The following is a 23,625-nucleotide window of genomic DNA, read 5'->3' as shown; positions in this document are numbered from 1 at the left end:
AAAGGGCCACAATAGAAGCACATTTTTTTAGTTTTTTCTTGTAGAATTGTCTCTGAGGGAGGGAGGGGGGGTGGTCTGTGGGTCTGTGAAGTGGTCGGCAGTGTTTCTTTGGCGCCCCCTAGCTGGGTGAGAGGGCAGGACTGGTCTCTGAGCTGATGTTGACCAGGCACTCGCTGGACTTGAGGCTAGCCAGAGACTTGCAGCTGGGGAGGGAGGCCAAGGACCCGCACAGGCCCATCATGGAGGGGGTGTAGTCCTTACCTGGAGCCGTGGGACAGATGTTAAAAGGAAGGGTCAGTTATGAAGTGTTCATTCATTTATTTATTAGCCAGAAAACCGTCCCAACAGAGGGTCCAGTTTGGCCCTGAGTGATGAATGGAGGGAGAGGTAGATGGAGAAGGAGGAAGAGGGGGAGGAAGATGAAAATGAGAAAGACAGAAGAGACGGAGTACGAGGAGGGAGGAGAATGAGGAAGAGGAGGAGAAGAAAATGTGGAATGAGGAGAAGGAGGAGGAAGGTGTAAAGAGGAAGGAGAAGTAGGAGTGGGGGAGGGGTGAGGAAGAGGAGGAGGAGGAGAAGATGGCAACGGATGAGATGGAGGAGGGAGAGGACAAGAAGAAGAAAGGAGTGGATGAGGAGATGGTGAAGTAGATAGGGAAGGAGGAGAAGAAGAAGAAGAAGGAGGGGAGAAGAAGAAGAGGGATGAGGAAGAGAATGAGGAGTATGAGGAGGAGAAGAAAATGTGGAATGAGGAGTGGAAGGAGGAGGAGGAGATGGAGGAGGGAGAGGAGGAGTAGGAAGACAAAAAGAAGAAGAAAGCGGAGGATGAGGTGATGGTGAAGTGGATGGAGAAGGAGGAGAAGAAGGAGGGGGGAGATGAAAATGAGGAAGAGGGAAGAAGAAGAAGAGGGAGGAGGAAGAGAAGGAATACCAGGAGGGAGGTGAATGAGGAAGAGGAGGGGAAGAAAATGTGGAATGAGGAGGGGAAGAAGAAGGAGGAGGAGTAGGAGTAGAGGGAGAATGAGGAAAAGGAGGAGGAGGAGAAGATGGCAAAGGATGAGATGGAGGAGGAGGAGAGGAGGAGGAAGAGGACAAGTAGAAGAAAGCAGAGGATGAGGAGACGGTGAAGTAGATGGGGAAGGAAGAGAAGGAGAAGAAGGAGGCAGATGAAAATGAGGAGGAAGAGGAGGAGATGAAAAAGGAGAAGGCGAAGGAAGAAGACGAAAATGAGAAAGAAGGAAGAAGAAGCAGAGGGATAAAGAAGAGAAGGAGTACGAGGAGGTAGAATGAGGAAGAGGAGGAGAAGAAAATGTGGAATGAGGAGAAGGAGGAGAAATTCAAAAGGAGAAGTATGAAGACAAAAATGAGGAGGAGGAAGAAGAAGGAGGAGTAGGAGTATAGGGAGAATGAGGAAGAGTATCCTGTTTCTAATTTGTCCACTAAGAGTTGAAAACAAACCTGATAAACTAGAACCAAACACTAGATGGCAGCACTGAGCTGAAGTTAAACTTACTGCTCAATGAAAGGATAGTTTATTAAATGTAAAGAGTTGTCTTTATTACAGGTTATTCTGTTATGTTACTGGTCCGGGCCCCTTGAGATCAAACTGGGCTGAATGTGTCCCCCCTGAACTAAAAGCAGCCCCCCCAGTATAAAGTGTCACCTGTGCACCAGGCTCCTCCGTTCTGTTTCCCCTCAGTCCTCTGGGAGTCTGAATCCAGGCTGATCTCCACCGACAGCAGCTCTGTGCTGGGGAAGCTCCTCCTGCAGATGAGAGATAATATTACATATCAGTGAGGTGAACCTCTATAGGATTACAAGCTTTCAAAAAGGCCAAATTAGCTGCAAGCTGCTGTAGACGACTGATCAGCAGTTACTGGAAACAAGGCTTCACTTATATATTGGCTCATTTTCTGGGATAAACAAATGCAAATGTATAATATTTCTATTTCATCCATTTGACTGGGTTCTCTTTTTCTACTTTCAGGTCATTTTAATACAGAAATGTAAAATTCTGAGGTTTGCAAATCCTTTTTTTAAGCGACACTGTACACTTGTAGATGTAATATAGGTTTTATTGTAGTAGACTTAACAAAAGCTAGAAACTGAATGTAAGCTGAGTTAGTCGGTCAGACCTGCGGAACAACTTCACGTCCTCTTGGCCGTTGTACGGCTCGAGCGCCGACCACTGGTTGGCGAGGGGGGTCAGGAGGTTTTTGGCCAGGTGGTTGGAGTCAAACGGGATCAAACTGGTCCTGACACAGGTAAGGAGAAGAGGTGAGACTCATCAGTGCTCATTAGGGATTGCTGCTACAGAAACAGGATGTGACATCATGATGATTGACAGTTGCCATTGACGACCGCCCCCTGAAGCATGAGAGTAAGAGAGAATCTATATCGTTGACCTGAATCCATCTGCTGAGAACAGACAGCTCTCTATGTGCTACATACTGTGTGCTACAGATATGTATAGTCTGTATAAAAACAGGCAGCACCTCAGCACCATCAGTAGCATTTAATAGTACTCCGCAGTGTGTTGTTAGATGGGATAGTGTAGCAGCTAAAGGTCTAATAACTTTATCAAATAGTTGATGTTCAGCCTCCTTCTCTCTGTTACCACAGGACGTTTGGTGAAGTTGTTAACTGACTGCTGTCCAGAGGGTTTGGACCGTTCCTCTGCTAGCGTTAGCATTAGCCTTTTTAGGTGCATTGCAGTTGTACTGATGTCTTCTAGGAGGCGTCCACGTTGTTGTGGTCACGTGATCGGAGGCTAGTCTAAACAACCACCAGTGATCATCAGTTAGAAACCCAGACACCACCGACCGTCCAGTCTGTTCCACTCACAGTTGCTCCTGAAGCTCCAGGACTATGGACTCCAGGTCCTTCTTCTCCTGTTGGCTCTGGCTCTGAAGCTCCTCCAGCCGGGCCTTTAGACTCTTGTTCTCGGCCTCCGTGTTCTTCAGCTGGGACTCACGCAAACGCACCAGCTCCTCCAGGTAACCCTGACAACGCATGTCCACAGTGAGACACATCCAACCTTCAGACGCTTTGGATCGATTGAAATCTGTCTATTCTTAGTTCATTCTGTAAAGACGAGTGGAGCTACTCGTCAGATAAAATCTTGGGCTCACCTTCTGAGCGTTGACGATCTTGAACCTCTGCTCCATCTTGCGGCACTTTGTGCTCCAGCTCTCCTCGTCGGTGACCAGAGGGACGTAAGGGTGGTCGGGGACGCTGTCGTCACTCGTGCTGCTGTCGACGCTCCGTCGATCGTCCTCATCGTCGCTCATGTAATCGTAGCTGCAACAAACAGATGTCAGTGTCCTGTTGGTTTATTTGAGAGTGCACCATTATGACCACCTTCCTAATATTGTGCAGCTCTCCCTTGTGGTGACTCAGGGTGACCTTCTGAGGGTGTCCTGTGGTGTCTGGCGACTAAATGTTGTTAGTGGGGGGCCTTTGAGGGGAGGGGCCTCTGTGGATCATCCCACAGATACTTGATCAGTTTGGGATCTAGTGAATTTGGAGGCCAGGTCAACATGTTTTTTTTAGTTGTTCCTAAAGGGTTTTTTGTGTGTGTGTGTGTCTGTGTCAGGCTGCATCCCGCTGGGGATGGCTGCTGCCAGGCACCCCCACCCCATGGTGGGGGTGCAGGATGGCAGTGTCTGGTCTAGGCGGGTGCTACATGTCTAAGTAACATCCACACCAATGAATGCCAGGTCCAGAAGTTTCCCAGCAGAACATTGAACTGTCACAAGATGTTATTCACTTCTCCGGTCATAATGTTGTGGCTGATGGAGGATTATTTTACCTTTGTGTGAATTTCAAGTATGGAGTGTAGTCAATCACTGCAGATGATTTCCCATCCAGAGCTTCTCCTTTCAGACAGAAACTAACAAACAGAAACCACACAGAGATAAGACGACAATAACGACCTTCACCATCTGATCTGATCTGATCCGTCTGGTCAGGACTGTTCACCTGAAGTCTATGGCTCCGAGTCCTATGAGCATCCCCGTTAGCACCGTGGCTTCCTCTCTCAACACGATAGCTCCCTCTCCGTAGAACCTCCTGAATCACAAAGACACAAACACTCAGCTCGTTGCATTTCCAGTCAGGATGGGGTGGTGGTGATGTAGAAGGCGACGTGGTTTAGACCTGGTTGTCCTGCTGTCCCTCAGCGCCGTGGCGATGTATTCAGACAGTCTCTTCTCCATCAGGGCTACTCTCATCCAGGCTCGGCCCTGAACAGGGAAGACATGGCATGATTATAACGAGACCCTGTCCACTGAGGAGACACTCACTGTAATCAGTTAATTACATGTAGGTCTTACCTTGGCTCGTGACGTGCTGATGTTCTCCATGCTCTCGATGCTGCTGATGCAGCTGTTGGGAACTTTAGCACAGGCCAGACGGATGTAGTCCCAGTAACTCCTCTGACCATCGAACCAGCTGCCAGAGCCTAACGAGATATTATATTATATTATATTATATTATATTATATTATATTATATCTAAAGTGCAAATAGCAAAAAAGTGTAAAATTAACCCAATAATGTGAATATTGTATTAAGTAAGTAAGTATATTATAATAATAGTATATACTGTAAACTGTAATAGTAAAAAAATGTGATACTTATATAAAAATTGGTAAATGCAGTAGGGACAGTCAGTAAATGTACACATTTGCACATAAATACATTCATACATACATACATATATACGTATCCACAATAATGTACACATATATACATAGGTAGATAGATCTATATATATATATCTATAGATATCTATATCTATAGCTATAGATATGTAGATCTAGATATCTATATCTATAGATATAGATATCTAGATCTACATATCTATAGATCTAGATCTAGATCTAGCTAAAGCCATAGATATATATATATCTATATCCATAGATAAGATAGATGTAGATATAGATGTGTATAGCTTTATAGATATAGATATACATCTAGATATAGCTATAGATAAAGATATCTATAGCTATATCTGTATATAGCTATCTTTACCTATAGCTAGATCTAGATCTAGATCTGTATCTATATTTTTCTGTCTATATATTCATACATACATATATACACATATACAAACACACACATTCACACACACATATATAACACGTGTGCGTGTGTGTATATATTTCTGTGGATGTATATCGTCTCGTCTCGTCTCGTCTTCTCCCGCTTATCCGGGTCCGGGTCGCGGGGGCAGCAGCTTCAGCAGGGAAGCCCAGACAGCCATCTCCCCGGCCACTTCAGCCAGCTCCTCCGGAGGAACCCCCAGGCGTTCCCAGGCCAGACTAGAGATATAATCCCTCCATCGTGTCCTGGGTCGGCCCCGAGGTCTCCTACCGGTGGGACATGCCCGAAACACCTCTCCCGGGAGGCGTCCGGGAGGCTTCCTTACCAGATGCCCTAGCCACCTCAACTGACTCCTCTCGAAGTGGAGGAGCAGCGGCTCTACTCTGAGCTCCTCCCGTATGTCCGAGCTCCTTACCCTATCTCTAAGGCTGAGCCCGGCCACCCTACGAAGGAAACTCATTTCGGCCGCTTGTATTCGCGATGTTGTTCTTTCGGTCATTACCCAAAGTTCATGACCATAGGTGAGGATTGGAATGTAGATTGACCAGTAAATTGAGAGCTTCGCCTTTCGGCTTAGCTCTCTCTTCACCACGACAGACCGGTTAAGCATCCGCATCACTGCAGATGCCGCTCCGATCCGCCTGTCGATCTCCCTCTCCCTCTTACCCTCACTCGTGAACAAGACCCCAAGATACTTGAACTCCTCCACTTGAGGCAGGACCTCCTCCCCGACCCGGAGTGGGCAATCCACCCTTTTCCGACTGAGGACCATGGCCTCAGACTTGGAGGTGCTGATCCTCATCCCAGCCGCTTCACACTCGGCTGCGAACCGCCCCAGCAAGAGCTGGAGGTCGTGGTTCGATGAAGAAATTCTGTCCATAAAAATTATGAATAGAACCGGTGACAAAGGGCAGCCCTGGCGGAGTCCAACCCTCACTGGGAACAGGTCCGACTTACTACCGGCTACACGGACCAAACTCGAACTCCTTTGGTACAGGGACTGAATGGCCCTTAGTAAGGGACCATCCACCCCATACTCCCGGAGCACCCCCCAAAGGATGCTTCTGGGGACACGGTCGTAAGCCTTCTCCAGATCCACAAAACACATGTGGACTGGTTGGGCAAACTCCCATCTCCCCTCCAGCACCCTAGTGAGGGTAAAGAGCTGGTCCATGGTTCCACGTCCGGGACGAAAACCGCATTGTTCCTCCTCGATCTGAGGTTCAACCATCGACCGAACCCTCTTTTCCAGCACCCTGGCATAGACCTTGCCGGGGAGGCTGAGGAGTGTGATCCCCCTATAGTTGGAACACACCCTCTGGTCCCCTTTTTTAAAGATGGGGACCACCACCCCGGTCTGCCACTCCAGAGGTACTGCCCCCGATGTCCACGCAATGTTGCAGAGACGTGTCAGCCAGGACAGCCCTACAACATCCAGAGCCTTGAGATACCCAGGGCGGATCTCATCTGCTCCCGGAGCTCCGCCGCCGCGGAGTTGTTTCACTACCTCGACGACTTCTGCCCAATGGCGGAGCGGAACATGGCCCATTCGGACTCAATGTCCCCCACCACCCCCGGGACGCGGTTGAAGCTCTGCCGGAGGTGGGAGTTGAAGACCATCTTGACAGGTTCTTCCACCAGGCGTTCCCAGCAGACCCTAACTACTCGTTTGGGCCTACCAGGTCTGTGTGGCGTCTTCCCCTGCCATCTGATCCAACTCACCACCAGGTGGTGATCAGGTGACAGCTCTGCTCCTCTCTTTACCCGAGTGTCCAGAACATACGGTCGCAGGTCAGATGATACGACTATAAAGTCAATCATCGACCTACGACCTAGGCCGTCATGGTGCCAAGAGCACCGATGAACAACCTTATGTTCGAACATAGTGTTAGTTATGGACAGACTGCGACTCGCACAGAAGTCCAATAACTGAACACCGCTCGGTTTCAGATCAGGCAGGCCGTTCCTCCCAATCACGCCCCTCCAGGTCACGCTGTCGTTGCCCACATGAGCGTTGAAGTCTCCCAGCAGGACAATGGAGTCCCCAGTCGGGGCGCCATCCAGCGTCCGTCCTAGGGCCTCCAAAAAGGGCGGGTACTCTGAACTGCTGTTCGGCGCATATGCGCAGACAACAGTCAGGACCCGTCCCCCGACCCGAAGGCGGAGGGAAGCAACCCTTTCGTCCACCCGGGAGAACCCCAACGTACAGGCGGATAGTCCAGGGGCAAGCAAAAAGCCCACCCCGGCCTTCCGCCTCTCACCTGGAGCAACTCCAGCAAAGAAGAGAGTCCAACCCCTCTCAAGGACTTGGGTTCCAGACCCAACGCTATGTGTCGAGGTGAGGCCGACTATATCTAGTCGATAGCGCTCAACCGCATTTATAATATGAATGAATGATATATATATATATATATATATATATATATACATTACAGTGAATGCTGTTAAATATATACAGTATACAAGATATTTTACAATATACTGAGGCTGTACTAGGATGTATCTACGGTACTGACTGGTACTTTATATTTTATGCAGTGACGTTTCTTAATCTTGATAAATTCGTCCCGTCACTACCTTTGAATCTGTGGCTGAGGATGTGTTCCAGGATGGCTGAGAAATTGATGAACTCCTCAGACGAGTCGTCGATGGGCTCGGCTGTGTATTTCTCCAACAGGGTCTTAACTGAGAACCTGAGAGCGGAAAAGAAAACGTTTAAAGGTGGAAAAAAAAGTCACCGAGGCATCTGATTAGTCAGAGGGAAGATTAATGGATCACCGCCTCCTCTGCTTCACTTTACCGTAGACAGAACACGTCACAGACCAAACTAAACGAAGCATCTTCACACGAGAACGTTTTCAGTTTGTTCATGTGTACGTTCCCTCCTGAGAGTGTTTTGTGGGTGTAATGCTTCTTCCATTTCCTAGATTCAGTCCATTTACTCACTGGAGCTTTCAGGAACCTCAGACAATTCAATTACTACTTTATGACTCTGGTCTGATGTAATAGATTCTGGGTAGAGAGGATGCCTTCCTGTTACGCAATGCTGCCTGAGAATATTCACATCCCCACTCTATAGCAACAAATAGGCACAGTATGAAGAAGAGACTGTTTGCAGAGAAGTTATTCCATTAGATGGTTAAATATTTAACATTAACAGCATTTCAATCTGTGTTAGCCGTGATTCAGTTTATTTCAAGCGTCCTCATCCTTCCATAGAAATGACCACTGCTAAGTATTTTCCTGCAGAATAAATAATTCAGAGAGTCTATTTCACTGCTGGAGCACCTGCCAAACTCTGTCTGCTCAGGGACAATGAGATAATGCTGTGAGGTGAGGGCTGCAGCTCATTCACTGCCTCACGTTACCAACACTGACACTGACTCTGTCTGTAGCATGAGGTGATTTAGTTTGTTCTTTGATTCTGCGTTGACAGGAGAAGTAAATAAGATTTAAACCATCTTGTGACAGTTCAATGTTCTGCTGGGAAACTTCTGGACCTGGCATTCATTGGTGTGGATGTTACTTAGACATGTAGCACCCACCTAGACCAGACACTGCCATCCTGCTGGGGATGGCTGCTGCCAGGCACCCCAGCGGCCTGACACTTTAGGAACAACTAAAAAAACACCACAGGACACCCTCAGAATGTCCATGTCCATTCTCTGATGAGTCAAACCTACACAATATTAGGTCATAATGTTTTGCAACTTCCATTTCTTGTACATATAACCTTGACATGATGGACAGATGGACATCTTTGGGTGATGTTCTCACCAGGTTTCAGTTGTAGCCACCTCTGCACAGCGTGTCCGTCCATTTCTAAATCACATGTGTCCATCTTTTTAGGACAATGAATGTCTTAACACGCGAAGCAGCAAGGCGAGTGATTTCACTCCCCCATTGTTCCTGGGGAAACAATGTCTCATTCAGCTGCTCTGACTGGACAATAATCAGCTGACTGTCCTCAAAATGAGCTCAATCCCCCGGTGTTTTCACTGAACAGGCGGCAGCGCTGTGACGTGACCTACATACACCTGTCAGCGGCTCAAGCAGAGCTGCTCTGTTGTTCTACCTGGATGTGTGAGAGACAGACTGGTCTCTGATCATGTGACAGCATGGACGCCTCCTAGAAGACAGGTGAGGAGTCCAGTGGGTCATCAAGTGTGTGGAAATACTTCACTAAAGATGAAGCCCATACTACCGTGACATGTCAGTCCTGGAATACAACTAAAGTACTACTGTAAAAAAAGACATGCTAAGGCTAATGCTAGCAGAGGAACGGTCCAAATCCTCTGGACAGCAGTCAGTTAACAACTTCACCAAACATCCTGTGGTAACAGAGAGAAGGAGGCTGCACATCAGCTATTTGATAAAGTTATTAGACCTTTAGCTGCTACACTATCCCATCTAACAACACGCTGTGGAGGACTATTGAATGCTACTGATGGTGCTGAGGTGCTGCATGTTTTTATACAGGCTATACATATCTGCAGCTCACAGTATGTAGCACATGAGCTCAAAAATATAGATTTCATTACTTTCTACTGGGTTTTTATTAGTGATGTCATCAGGGACTATGCTTCAGGTGTTGGTTGTCAAGGTAACGCTCAATCATTATGATGTCACATCCCGTATTTTATGTTGTCAAATATCTAATTTGAACATGAGTGTTATATTTACAACCTAAAATGACAGAAACCATAAAATGATTTGATGTGTACTTTAGTTTGACCCTAGCCTCATCTGCTAACATGGAGGTGGGCGGGGCTTATATGACCTGTACTGCAGCCTCTAGCCACCAGGGGGAGCTACTTCCTCATGAATTGGAGTTGTCATGACGTCCACTTCTTATACAGCACTTTTAAATTTGAAACTCTCAGCTGTAACCGTGGGTGTTTACCTTTTAAGAAACGGTGACAGAAACACAGAATGAAGGACGCCCCTCACCCCGGGCCAAAAACCTGTTTGACCTCCTGCCTTCTGGGAGGTGATGCATGTCCGCAAAAAAACTTGATCCGCCCAACTATTAAACAGTTTCTCCCTTAAAACCATCCAGTCACTCAATAAAAGATAAAACCCGCCTGGGTATTTTAAAATTCTCTGCAACATGTTTAATATTTATGATGGTCCTACTCTGTCTGTGAATGGGATTGGTTGTTAGTGCACGTAGTGGACGTTTGTTCAATGCTGTGATGGGGATCTTGCAGTTTCACTGTATCATGCATGCAATGACAATAGAGGCTTTTCTAATTGGTTAATTCAGGAAGAGAAAGAGCATAAATCAGCTGAATCCTCTGTTATCTGATCACAGTCTTCAGTAGCTTCAGTAGCTTTCAGACTTTGTTTCCGTGCATCATTTATTTTCTATACGTGTTTAAGCTCAATCCACAGAGTCAGGGACTCAATGCACAGGCCTCACACTGCCTCCCTGCCCTGCCCCCTCCCACCCCTCTCACCCCCGGGTCCCTGGGGTGCCAGCTAGTCCTTGCCCCAGGAAGGTTGTCGTCATAGCAACCACGCCATCAGCGCCACCAGGAAATAAACTGCAGCTGACACAAAGATGACACCGCAAACCCACAAGCACACACACACACACACACACACACAAAGCAAATAAAAACAGTCTGATAAAATATATATGAATTAAAACCAGGCACGCAAAGGCTCAGTGTTAACACAGACCCGCTGTCAGTGCAGAGTTCATACAAATATATAAAACACTGATGATAAACAGCTGAAGGATCCGTTTGTTGTTGTTGAAGCAGTCAGGAGACACTGACCTGCACACGGTGATGAGGTTCTGTCTCTCCACGGCCACGTTCCGAGCCGAGGCTCTTCTCGACACCTCTCCCGTGGCCATCGCTGCAGCCTGCGCACAGCCGGGCTCCATCCGGGGAGGAGGCAGGCCCCCGAATTACCAAAGGACCCCTCCCTTGTCCCGTCGGCGAAACCGGCGCTCCTCATCCACTGGTGCGCGGCCTCATCAGGACCGCGGACAGACAGAGACAGAGACAGACAGAGAGACAGTCAGCTGTTCGTGTGACAGGCTGCAGGCTGCATGAATCAGGGTTCAGCCTGGTGCATGAGATGCTGCGTGGATCTGTTTTTATTATCACTCATGTACTCAGAGAGGTGGATAGCATCTCTCTCTCTCTCTCTCTCTCTCTCTCTCTCTCTCGCTCCCCCCGCCTCCTTCTTGTGACCTCACCGTGACGTCACTGGAAACGTGACGAGTCACCTTTAAGGACGCATTGACTTTCACTCTTTTGGTGCTTCAGTTCAAGATGCCATGCAAGGCAGCAGTGTTGCATTAAGGTGGATGTCTCGTTAAAATGCATCAATGTTAAAGATAAAAATATTTAATTTTAGACATTTAACACGTCCTGCAACCTCTCGGTCTTTTGAGAACATTAATTGGGGAAAAAACTCATATCTGGTCAACAGTAAAGTCAAAGAAGAGCCTTTAAAACCAGAAGCAGTGGTCTTTCTGAGTCCTGTGTGCTTTCTAACACTGACACAGAAACAATTGAAGATTTATTTTATGATTCTATTCATGTTAAATTCTTCTTGACTGATGCTGAACACGCATTTATCATCCAATCACAATCTTGTTGTTTTAAATTCCCCAATCTTTGTAAAGTAATTAGAATACTGAAGTTTTTAAGATATCATAACTGATGGATGACATTTACCAAAGCCCCACCTCTTCACATTAGGTATCACTGAAAAGCCCTAAATGTCCTCTGTAGATGGCATAAGTGTTACGGCCTGTCCAGCTAGAGGTCGGACCCAAAAGCAAGAGGCTAAAGATCTACGTGTTAACTCAGCAGGGAAGTAAATCCAAGAGCAAATAAACAAAAATGCAAACAGAAAACCACAAAACAGCTGCAAGGGCAGGAAACTGGCTCTCTCAACGAGGCACTTAATAAAGAGAAGAAACACAGGAGATGAGTTCTGCGTTTGGAGAAAACCACAAAAGCACGAGGGGAAACTGAAGTGCTGGCACAAACCGAAACATGCAGAACTATCTGGCACTGGAGGGACGCCACGGCCGGCCTTTTAAAGAGAGCGGATTGCAGCTCAGTCAGGTGCTCCTGCCAGTTTCCTGCCCAGGTGAGTCTAATGAGAGTGACAGAGGGAGAGAGAGAACAAGAGACAAGGCACCGGATGCAGAGGAAACCCAGGACCATGACAAAAAGGAGTTAATTCAGTAGTAGGCAGTGAGTGGGACATATTCAGGGTTACAAATGTTCTCCTCAGAGGATGAATATGAACTACTGGTAGTCAGGAGGTTAATACACTTTGTGTGGTTAAGATTATTGTACTGTTTTGCCCCATGGGGGTTAATAGAGTCTTAATTTAGGAGTTTAGGTGTCCAGGTTCCAATCTGACTGGCAGGATGAATTTCCAAAGAGCAAAAATATCATAGAAGACTTTTTTTCCACTCAGTTGCATTGTTTCAGTCAGAGTTGTGGACATAACGTGACACTGAGGTCCAGAACTAAACAGTAGATGGCAGCAGTGCACTTAATGTTGGTAAAAGGTTTTGTAAAAAGATAATTCATTAAATGGAAAAATCCGCATAATGTGCTTTTGCAGTAATTAGTCATTTACAGGCTGATGTGTCACTGATCCGGCTGCAGCAACAACTAAAACGAGTCTGTATGTACAGTCCTACAGAGGAGGAACGGAGTCAGTAGAGCTCAAAGATTTCTAGGAAACATTAAAGAAAGAGCTGGACCTGTAGAGATTCAACTTGTTCTTCATCTCTTGTTCAACAGCAGCTTCTGAAACAAGGTTTACAGTAAAATGAAGGTGATATCATCTCCAGTGGCGTCATGCTTTATCATTTCCTCCTCCTGTAATTTCCTATCAGCATCCTCTTCACTCTCCTCTGCTCCCTCTTCTCTCCTCCTCCCTTCCCGTTGATGCTAAAGTAAAATGAATTTGACACCTCTGCTCAAGCTTCTCCCCCGTCTTATTCACCCTGTACACCTCAACCTTTAACTACAACACAGAGACATGTCATATGTACAAGTTCTTAGATGATTCTGCAATATGTGGGATGGACAGGAGGAGCAGGAGGACAAGAATCTGGTGAACAGCTTGGTTTCATGGTGCAGACAGAACCACCTTCAGATCAATGCAGCTAAAACCAAAGAGATGGTAGTGGATTTCTGGAGGTCCAGGCTCCACCTGCAGTACCTATAAGGTGTAAGTACCTGGGTCTACATCTGGATCACAAACTGGACTGGTGGGCTAACATAGACTCAGTCTACAACAAAGATCAGAGCCGTCTCTATGTCCTCAGGAGGCTAAGGTGGTTTAATATCTGCAGGAAGCTGCTGGACATGTTCTACCAGACTATCGTTGCCAGTGTCCTCTTCTACGCTGTGGTGTCCTGGGGAGACAGCACTAAGAAGAAGGACACCTCATGGCTGGACAAGCTGATCCAGAAGGAGGACTCTGTGGTAGGGACAGAGCTGGAGTCCCTGAACAAACTCTGGTCCATCACGAACAATGTCCACCACCCTCTACAGGACACTATAGTCAGACAGAGAAGCTGGTTCAGTGACAGGCTGCTGTCTCTGTCCTGCTCCATGGACAGGTTGAGGAGGACGTTTGTCCCTCAGGACATAAGACTCTACAACGTCTCCCTGTGAGGAACCAACTGGACTGTGGTCTTAAATATCTTTCATATCTGTTTCTATGTGATGAAGATACTGGACTAATCTAATCTAATCTAATCTAATCTGATCGAAGTGGCAGCCCATTCATGTTCTGAACATTAAAATAAATAAAAACAATTCTCTTTGGTTTGCTTCAGTTTATTTTTAATCTCAGTAACATTTCTTAAATAATCACCTTTACACTGTACACACACAGTATCAACAATGAATAGTCTTAAAATATTTACAGGTTTATCTTGTGGACACTCGGGGTCTCGTGCTGCAGGTTCGTCGCCCGCGCTCGAGGTCTGCAAACAGCTCCGGGGGCCTCTGGCTCCGAGCCCGGGGGCCCCCGAGGGGAGCATGTGAAATTCTGTACGGTGTTGTGAGGGCGCTCAGGTCAGAGGTCACACGAAGCAAGGAGTCGGGTTTGACCTGCGCGGGGCTAAAGGTTTGTGTGTCGGCCCTCGGGGTCCTGTCAGACTGAGGAGTAGGGCCGCGGAGACGACGTGGACAACAGCAAAGGTGCAGATGTGTCTAGACGAACCGTCTGGACACAATTATGGTGACTGGATTGTTAACGTCTCTGTCATCTACTATCATGTAGTGTAGTTTGAACTAAGGCTCAGACAGAGTCCTGGAAAATCAAACACAGTTCAGACAAGAAGAGGACAGCTCAGATTTTTTCAGCCAAAGAAGATAAGAAAAGACTTTAGGAATCTACTCTAGGACGTTAAGATCGGATCTTAATCGGGACGTCTCAACTATTTACACCAGACACCTTCACAGATTATTTATCTTAGTTTTGTGTTTTTACATTTCCTTCACATCATCTGAACGCATTTAAAAAACAAAACCATCCACGTACGCTGACAGACATTCATCAGATCCACAAGATATCTACAAATACACCAATCAGCCATAACATTATGACCTTCCTAATTTTGTGTAGGTCTCAACTTGTGGTGACTCATCAGAGAATGGACATGGGGGGGGGGGGGGCTTGTGGTGAGGGGCCTCTGTGGATCATCCCGCAGATACTTGATCAGTTTGGGATCTAGTGAATTTGGAGGCCAGGTCAACACCTTGTGATGTTCTTGATGGGGTTTTTTCAGTTGTTCCATCCTGCTGCCATCAAGGAGTGTCATTGCTATGGGGTGGGGGGGCCTGGTCTGGTCTAGGTGGGTGCTACATGTCTAAGTAACATCCACACCAATGAATGCCAGGTCCAGAAGTTTCCCAGCAGAACATTGAACTGTCACAAGATGGTTTAAATGTTATTCACTTCTCCTGTCAGTGGTCATAATGTTGTGGCTGATCGGTATTATCTCTGACATTTTTAAACCCGTCACAGTCTGATTGGACCATCATTTGTTCATATCAGTTGGTCACAGCATGGTCTCCAGTTCCTTCAGAGATGAGGAGTTTCCTGGATCTCCTCCCCCGTGACTCCTGCTCTCATCGTGTCCTCCCCCGGCTCTGGCATGTCGGGCGAAAACCCCCGAGTCAGCCCTGCCTGGCTTCCACAGAGTCAGTTCCTGTCGGGGGGTCGAGGTTTCAGGAGAGCAGGAGCCATGAAGGTTTGAGATCTGAGGATGTGGGGAGGAGTGCCGTGGCAGCCTGAACCCTGACCCCCCTCCACCTCCACCTCCACCACCACCACCAGCACCTCCTCCTCCTGAGCCCTGTGCTCCCCCGGTGAAAGAAATAGCTCTGGGATTAACTGCCGATAAACTGATGCTGTGGGTGGTGGTGGTGTGTGACATCATGCCGCCGTAGTAACAGCTGCCTCCGCCGCCGCCTCCGCCTCCACCGCTGCTGGTCATCCTGGCTTTCTGTTTGAGGTCCAGCGCCAGGCTACGCCTTAACCACGCCTTCTTCACCTCAGCCTGCACCTGGCAGCAAGATAGTTCGGATTAAACCTTTGAATTTACAAAGACAATGTTTAAATTATTTTTTTTTTACCTCTCCGTTGCAGAAGCAGTAGATAAATGCCACAAAAAAACCCTGGAAACATGAAGCCAACATGTGGTTAATATAAATTTTATAATATAATCCGTGTTTATTGTAAATTCAGAATTCTTTCCGTAAACGAGACCTGGGACGAGTTGAAGAACATCTCGTAATGCATCTGCACCTGCCACAGCAGCCCCGTGACCTCGGTGTAAGGGAGAGCCATGAACACCATGTAGTGGACGCCGAACAACGGCATCAGCACCAGCGTGGACTTGAGCAGCTTCCTGCAGAGTGTGACGTGTTAATGAACGGTAGCTTAGGGTCGGTTAGAGGAGGGGGTGGGTGGGGTGGAGGGGGGTCGGTACCTGTACTGCTGCCGGGGGTCCAGTTTACCGGTGTTGGTTTCCCACAGTTTAGACGCCAGCACACGGATGATGTTAATGAAGAGAAGGAAATTCACCTGCAGGAGGAAAAGGAGAAAGACAATTATCATTAATATTATTAACAATAAAGAGTTAAATATTTATATTTATTTAAATTTAAAATGTTTTTTTTTTCTTACAACAATGGCTGCCAGAATGGGAACTTGATAGATCCACTTCAGGTTCCCAGCGCTGATGTCCCAACATCTGGAGACGACACACGGACATTTCTTGCAACTTGCATGATCTGAATCAGCCACAACATTAAGACCACTGACAGGAAGGGCCTGTGGAGCTCTATACTACATCTGATGTCGTGGTCTCATCAACCTGCCCAGTCTTCATGGCCTCCTGCAGTTATCTACTCCTACCTGAATGAACAATTCTCCAACCTGCATATGATTCCTCTTCCTCTTCCTCCCACCGTCCAAAGACATGCTGGTTAGGTTCATTGGTGATTCTAAATTGGCCATAGGTGTGGGTGTCTCTCTGTGTTAGCCCTGTGATAAACTGGAGACCTGCCCAGGGTGGATCCCACCTCTAGACCAATGACAGCTGGGATAGGATCCAGCCCCCCACTACCCTCCAGAGGACTAGACGTTACAGAAAATGAATGAATGAAAGTTTCTGCACATATAGACCTGTAAGACTCTATATCATAGATACTGTGTTCAAATATGTTGTTCAGCTATGTTTTAGTTCTGCTATCAACTAAAATAGAAAATAGTCGATCATTTGTTGCAGACCTACATAGGAGAAATAGTCTTTCACACCTCTGTAAGGTTTTATTATCATAAAGTGGATGTGAGAATAAACACGACTTACATCTTAAAACCAAAAACATTTGTGAGTAGAAACATAAATCGTTGACTCACTGTGTGTCGGCCAGCGAAGCTCGTGCACTGACCCAGATGGACACAAACACTGCAGGAACACCTGGAACAAAGAAACCTGTTTAGTCCCCGTTTGAGGGCAGGTACCCCAGCAGTACCGAGGGGGGGTGGGGCGCTCTGGGGGCCGCTTACCCCAGCCGATGATGGTGAGGGCCCACAAGTAGTTTTTGTCGGAGAGGAAGGCCATGAAGATGAGGCTGTGCAGGTACAAGCCCTCCACCAGGATCCAGTAGTGATTGGTGGCCAGGAAGTACAGGAAGAGAGTGACGGCGACTTTACAACCAGCCTGACGACACAACGTGACGTTAAAGGAAAGATTCAACAAATAAAACTCAAATTAAAACAAAGTGAAGCCATGTTTCCAGTATCTGCTGTGACCTCCGTGTAACTAAATGTTTCTGGTAACAGCTGATCAGTGGTCTACAGCAGCTTGGAGGAGTTTTAGCCCATTCCTCAGAACAGAACCACTTCAGTTCTGAGATGTTGGTGGGTTTCCTCACATCAACTGCTTGCTTCAGGTCCTTCCACAACATTTCTATTGGATTAAGGTCAGGACTTTGACTTGGCAGTTCCTAAACATTCATCTTGTTCTTCTTTAACCGTTCTTCTGTAGAACCACTTGTGTTCTTGGTTCTCGTTGTCTTGCTGCATGACCCAGTTTCTCTTCACATTCAGCTCATGGACAGATGTCCTGACATTTTCTTTTAGAGTTCACTGGTAGAATTCACAATTCATTGGTCCATCAATGATGACAAGCCGTCCTGGTCCAGATGCAGCAGAACAGGCCCAAACCAGGACATTAGCACCCCCATGTTTGATGGAGGGATGAGGTTCTGATGCTGGAATGATGCAGTGTTGTTTCATCTCATTTAAACCAAACTATTCTACTTTGGTCTCATCTGTCCACTAAACATTGCCCAATAGTCTTCTGTCTTGTCCACATGATGTTTAGAAATGTTCTTCTTGGAGAGCAGTGTCTTTGTCCATCACACCATGGTTGTTCAGTGGATTCATCAACATTAACATCAGCCAATGAGAGAGAGGCCTTTAGCTGCTTAGAAGTTCCCCTGGGTTCCTCTGGGACCTCTCAGACTATTATGGAGTGATCTTTGTTGGTGGACCACTCCTGTGGAGGGGAACAGTCGTCTTCAATCTGTCTGACTGTGGATTATTTGTGGGTTCCAAACTCTTTAGAGATGGTTCTGGAACCTTTTCCTGCCTCTCTCTTGGTTTTTAACCAAATCAGCCAATTTATTTCACCTCGTTTCTAGTCTTTATGCTAAGCTAAGCTAACATGATACTGCCTGAAGCATCATATTCACAAGTATTAATCTCAAACTCATGCTATGAGTGGCAAACTACAAAAGACAAGTACATTTACGGCACTGAATGCTCAAAAAGATCCATTTTACCATGTGAGGCTTCTCTGTTGTGAGCTCCTGCTCAGCTTTCTCCTCATCAGATATGGAGTAGAGCACGGCGTCTTTCACAAAAATGCTCACAGCTCGACATATGAAGGAGGCGAAGAGGTGAATGTGGATGTAGTTTCGTGTGCAGTGGAGACGCCTGAAACGTGACAGAGCGATTAAATACATCAGAGTGGAGTTTGTTCAGACACTTTCATAGGAATCTGAGTTTTTCTTACTTGAAATAGCAGAGGATGGAGACGGCCACCAACAGGGATGCTAGAGAAATGGAGTAGCCAACAGTGTACATGAGATGCAGTCGTTCAAACACCTTCTGAAACAAAGCAAAACCACGCTTATATGTGCGTAAGGGTGCAGATAGAAAGAGAATTCAAGGGTAAAACAGCTTCAATACTGTGCAACGTGCAACTTGTGCAGCTTCTGAGAAAACCTTTTTGAATATTTTCTGTGACCTTTTTTGTTTTTCCTTGTGTTTCCTTTGTAATTTCACCCGTTTCTGGTTTTTACCCTGCAGCACTTTTTGTTCTTTCAAGTTCTTTTGTTTCTGCTCCTGCCTCCCCCCTGTATGTTCTGTTTGGGTCCTACCTCCTCACCATAACATCTCTTCTGAGCCACAAATGCACACGTACACACCTCCTCCTGGACTCTGTGGTTGGAGGTCAGGTATCTGGTGCACTCGGTGTAGTTTGCCCATGTGCGGTTGATGCTGGGCACCAGCTCCCAGCTCCCCGACGCGTCACACTGGCGGTAGGCTCGACCTGGCGTGGTGGATATATTCTTAGATTTTTATTTTTTATAAGGTTGCTGCACCATCTCTGCTCTTTGGCGTCTCTGCCGCTCATCTCACCTCTGTGGTTGAAGTCGTAGATGTACTCAGGACACAAGACTGATACCAGCTGACCCGCTCTGCTCCGAGGCCAACAGATGATCCCATCCCACTCTGGGACACAGTCGTCCTCTTTAAAAAAAAAACAAGTAGTTATTAAGTGAAAAGGTTTAAGGAATGATCCTAATATTGTGCAGGTCTCCCTTGATGTGACTCATCAGAGAATGGACATGGGTCTTCTGAGGGTGTCCTGTGGTGTCTGATCAACAGAATGTTGTTAGTGGGGGGCCTTTGAGGGGAGGGGCCTCTGTGGATCATCCCACAGATACTTGATCAGTTTGGGATCTAGTGAATTTGAAGGCCGGGTCAACACCTTATGCTGTTTTTTTTATGTTTTTTTGAGTTGTTCCTAAAGCGTTATTGCCACCTAGACCAGACCAGGGTTGCCTGGTCTGGTCTAGGTGGGTGATACATGTCTAAGTAACATCCACACCAATGAATGCCAGGTCCAGAAGTTTCCCAGCAGAACACTGAACTGTCACAAGATGGTTTAAATGTTATTAACTTCTCCTGTCAGTGGTCACAATGTTGTGGCTGATCGGTACACATATAGAGTACATTTCCATCAGCGGTGAAAGAGGCAAAACAGGAAATAGAAATCACCATTCACAAGCTTTAACATCAAACTCATATTAGTAGAGCTTGAATGAATCACCTGCTTCCCCTGATATTTCCCTGATAAGACATACGAACAGCGTGACATTTTATTCTAATCAGTATTCTGTCCGTCCGTGGAGACAAATGTCTGCTCCTTATCAGACATCATCTTCGACGTCCAAATAAAAATAAATACAAAAGAATCTCAGCAGTGTAATCACTCAGATACTGGTCAGCAGGCAGGATATTGGACGAGCGTTTGTAATCTGATCGCAAATAAATACGCGATGCAATGAATACCTTTCCTGATTATCATCTGGACGTGCACTCACCAAACCTCAGTGGAAAACTAACGGGCAAACCGTTCAGATATTAAAGATCAAACGACATTTCAACCCCGTCTCACAGGGGTGTCAAACTCACAGAAACTCACGACTATAAACTCCCTGAACTCTTGGAAACAGTCGGAAAGCAGAGGTGAAGGTTTCATGAATGTTTTTTTTTTTTTTGAAGCATCTGAACAAAGCGTCCCACAAACCTTTGACGAGGACCATTTGTGCTCGGATGATCCTCTCACACCTGGCGTGAGCGCCAATCAGAACGTAGATCTGCTCGTCTCGTGTGATGACGTCGTCTGAGTCTACCTGCAAAAGGTGGATAAGAGACGTAAAAGGTATTAAGATGAGACACTGGCTGATGTTGATGTTGATGAATCCACTGAACAACCATGGTGTGATGGACAAAGACACTGCTCTCCAAAAAGAACATTTCTAAACATCACGTGGACAAGACAGAAGACTACTGGGACAATGTTTAGTGGACAGATGAGACCAAAGTAGAATAGTTTGGTTTAAATGAGATGAAACAACACTGCATCATTCCAGCGTCAGAACCTCATCCCTCCATCAAACATGGGGGTGCTAATGTCCTGGTTTGGGCCTGTTCTGCTGCATCTGGACCAGGACGGCTTGTCCTCATTGATGGACCAATGAATTCTGAATTCTACCAGTGAACTCTAAAAGAAAATGTCAGGACATCTGTCCATGAGCTGAATGTGAAGAGAAACTGGGTCATGCAGCAACACAACGAGCCCAGGAACACAAGTGGTTCTACAAAAGAACGGTTAAAGAAGAACAAGATGAATGTTTAGGAACGGCCAAGTCAAAGTCCTGACCTTAATCCAATAGAAATGTTGTGGAAGGACCTGAAGCAAGCAGTTGATGTGAGGAAACCCACCAACATCTCAGAACTGAAGTGGTTCTGTTCTGAGGAACTGTTCTGTTGTAGACGACTGTTCGGCAGTTACCGGAAACATTTAGTTACGGGTAACTGCTGCACAAGGAGGTCACAGCAGATACGATGCATTTGCACAAAGTTTCTGCGAACTTAACAGATAAAACACCTGATGAACCTTTAAACTTCTGCATTTATTTCTGGTTTGAAGCACAGATATGGAAGGTTTTCCTACAAAAGCTTCTCTCCAACTAGTCTGTCAACCACAAACCCAAGGACCCGATGCGCCTCCTCCAGGTGTTGTGAAATAGTTGTGTGAGGGTGAGGTATGTGGTGATCCTTCGCCAGGCCCTTTTGGTCCAGCGGCAGGGCCGCCACCGGTCGCACGGGGGTCTTGTCCTCGGGAACTCGTTGGTGCTTGGTGAGAGCTAGCGTACACAAGCGACTGTGTGTTCCTGCTTCCATTTCACAACAGAGCAACAAAACTAGCAGTGAGTCAACTCCAGAGCTCACATGAGAGACGTTTGCAAGATGGAGGAGAGTTGAGATGGTTGCAAAGAAAGAGAAAGAAGCCAAGTGAAGCTTTTTACAACAAACTGATCTTTAACTGGTGGTGGGAAGTAAGAATATAATGAATTAAAATAAAGTTTTGATGCACAAATGCATTTGCAGCATTTGATTGTTTAACCGACAACACATTTCCGTGCTCTGTTGAAGAACTTTTAGCTGAATTCATGGTTCTTGGGCCCGGACCTCCCGCTCATGTAAAGTATCCTGAGTGCTGACCCTCTCACAGCTGTGTTCCTGACAAGCTAAAGACATTTCCGTGCTCTGTTGAAGAACTTTTAGCTGAATTCATGGTTCTTGGGCCCGGACCTCCCGCTCATGTAAAGTATCCTGAGTGCTGACCCTCTCACAGCTGTGTTCCTGACAAGCTAAAGAGTTTTTCACACTTGTTAAACAGACTAAATCCCAACTGGAGCGACTCATGTAACGGGATACGTGATAAATAACATTCCTGGCGTCAGTGAATTAAAATAAACGGCCAGTTTCCAACGATGTAGCTATAAGCATGCTGAGCAACTATCACTTCCTTCAGGGATTTGTCTTGCGAGGGACTCTCAGACACATTTAGAGCAGTTTGTTGGATATTAAGGGGTTATGTGAGGTCAAAAACAGGAAGAAGCGCTCTTCTTCTATCATATCTTAAATGGGGTTGTTTACCGCTTTGCTGCAGCCTTGCTCATGAGATAGAATACAACACAATCTAATGTTTCACCTTGTAGAAACCAGTTAGAGCCGGCCTCGGCTACACATGGAAAACTACTGATACACGAAAGGCAGTGCTCCTCACATTGTCTTCAGGCGGAGCCCAGATAGAACAAAACTTCTGTGTATGCTTCGTCCGGGGCTTCTCTTTTCCTACCCATAAGGTGGTTAAGCTGAAGTCTCAGCGCTGACTCTGTACCTATTCTCTGCTGCTAAATAAACTGTCAATTGGAGAGAAGGTGTCGAGTGCTCTATTCATAGTCGGACTAACCTTTCCAACAGGTATAAAGATCCTGGGCTGAAGGAGAGGGAAAAGTTCCTCCTTCGACAAGTTCAAAACACCTATTGTTGTTCTTTAGTGGACATGCAGTGCTGCTACTTTAAAAGTATTTGCAGTCCTTTTCTACATTTCTGCATAAAAAAGATTCAAAACATCAGCCGACTTTGACAAAAGTAAGAAAATAAAAGAGAAAGAGAAGCCAATTAAAGACATGAAATAAAAAAATGTAGCACTGGTATTTGTTTATTCAGAAAAATTTGTCAATATTACATATCAGAGAGTTGCACCTCTAGGATTCCAAGTTAATTTCAAGGACAAATCAGAGTCCATGTGTTCAGAAGTCTTTCCATCAGTGCAATGAGACTCAGGTGTGGTTCAGTTCCTGATTTAGTTAGTCCTAGTTTAGGCTGGAAAAGGTTCCAGAACCATCTCTAAAGAGTTTGGAACCCACGAATAATCCACAGTCAGACAGATTGAAGACGACTGTTCCCCTCCACAGGAGTGGTCCACCAACAAAGATCACTCCATAATAGTCTGAGAGGTCCCAAAGGAACCCAGGGGAACTTCTAAGCAGCTAAAGGCCTCTCTCTCATTGGCTAATGTTAATGTTGATGAATCCACTGAACAACCATGGTGTGATGGACAAAGACACTGCTCTCCAAGAAGAACATTTCTAAACATCATGTGGACAAGACAGAAGACTATTGGGACAATGTTTAGTGGACAGATGAGACCAAAGTAGAATAGTTTGGTTTAAATGAGATGAACCAACACTGCATCATTCCAGCATCAGAACCTCATCCCTCCATCAAACATGGGGGTGCTAATGTCCTGGTTTGGGCCTGTTCTGCTGCATCTGGACCAGGACGGCTTGTCATTATTGAT

General features: G+C 46.2%; 2 protein-coding genes across 2 annotated transcripts; both read right to left on the bottom strand.

Annotated features, from left to right (window-relative positions):
- Nucleotides 1-118: 118 nt before the first annotated feature.
- On the bottom strand, nucleotides 119-10,998 carry rundc3ab (RUN domain containing 3Ab; the record flags this gene model as incomplete). The annotated part of the gene is made up of 11 exons (XM_084566814.1): nucleotides 119-261; nucleotides 1,664-1,764; nucleotides 2,136-2,255; nucleotides 2,845-3,002; nucleotides 3,132-3,300; nucleotides 3,812-3,892; nucleotides 3,982-4,071; nucleotides 4,159-4,244; nucleotides 4,335-4,462; nucleotides 7,683-7,798; nucleotides 10,889-10,998. 11 exons carry the CDS (start codon nucleotides 10,996-10,998, stop codon nucleotides 119-121), a joined length of 1,302 nt encoding a protein of 433 aa, XP_084422940.1.
- Nucleotides 10,999-15,165: 4,167 nt separating this feature from the next.
- On the bottom strand, nucleotides 15,166-21,656 carry pth3r (parathyroid hormone 3 receptor; the record flags this gene model as incomplete). Its single annotated transcript, XM_084567274.1, has 13 exons — nucleotides 15,166-15,672; nucleotides 15,743-15,784; nucleotides 15,876-16,017; nucleotides 16,099-16,193; nucleotides 16,296-16,362; nucleotides 17,031-17,091; nucleotides 17,181-17,334; nucleotides 18,461-18,614; nucleotides 18,694-18,788; nucleotides 19,109-19,233; nucleotides 19,323-19,433; nucleotides 20,497-20,728; nucleotides 21,444-21,656. 13 exons carry the CDS (start codon nucleotides 21,654-21,656, stop codon nucleotides 15,166-15,168), a joined length of 1,998 nt encoding a protein of 665 aa, XP_084423400.1.
- Between the last annotated feature and the right edge of the window lie 1,969 nt (nucleotides 21,657-23,625).

The sequence above is a fragment of the Chelon labrosus genome (assembly GCF_963514085.1).
Source record: "Chelon labrosus genome assembly, chromosome: 19".
NCBI lineage: Eukaryota > Metazoa > Chordata > Actinopteri > Mugiliformes > Mugilidae > Chelon > Chelon labrosus.
The sequence above is the reverse complement of the archived record's forward strand: the minus strand, read 5'-3'. Positions and strand labels throughout refer to the sequence as shown.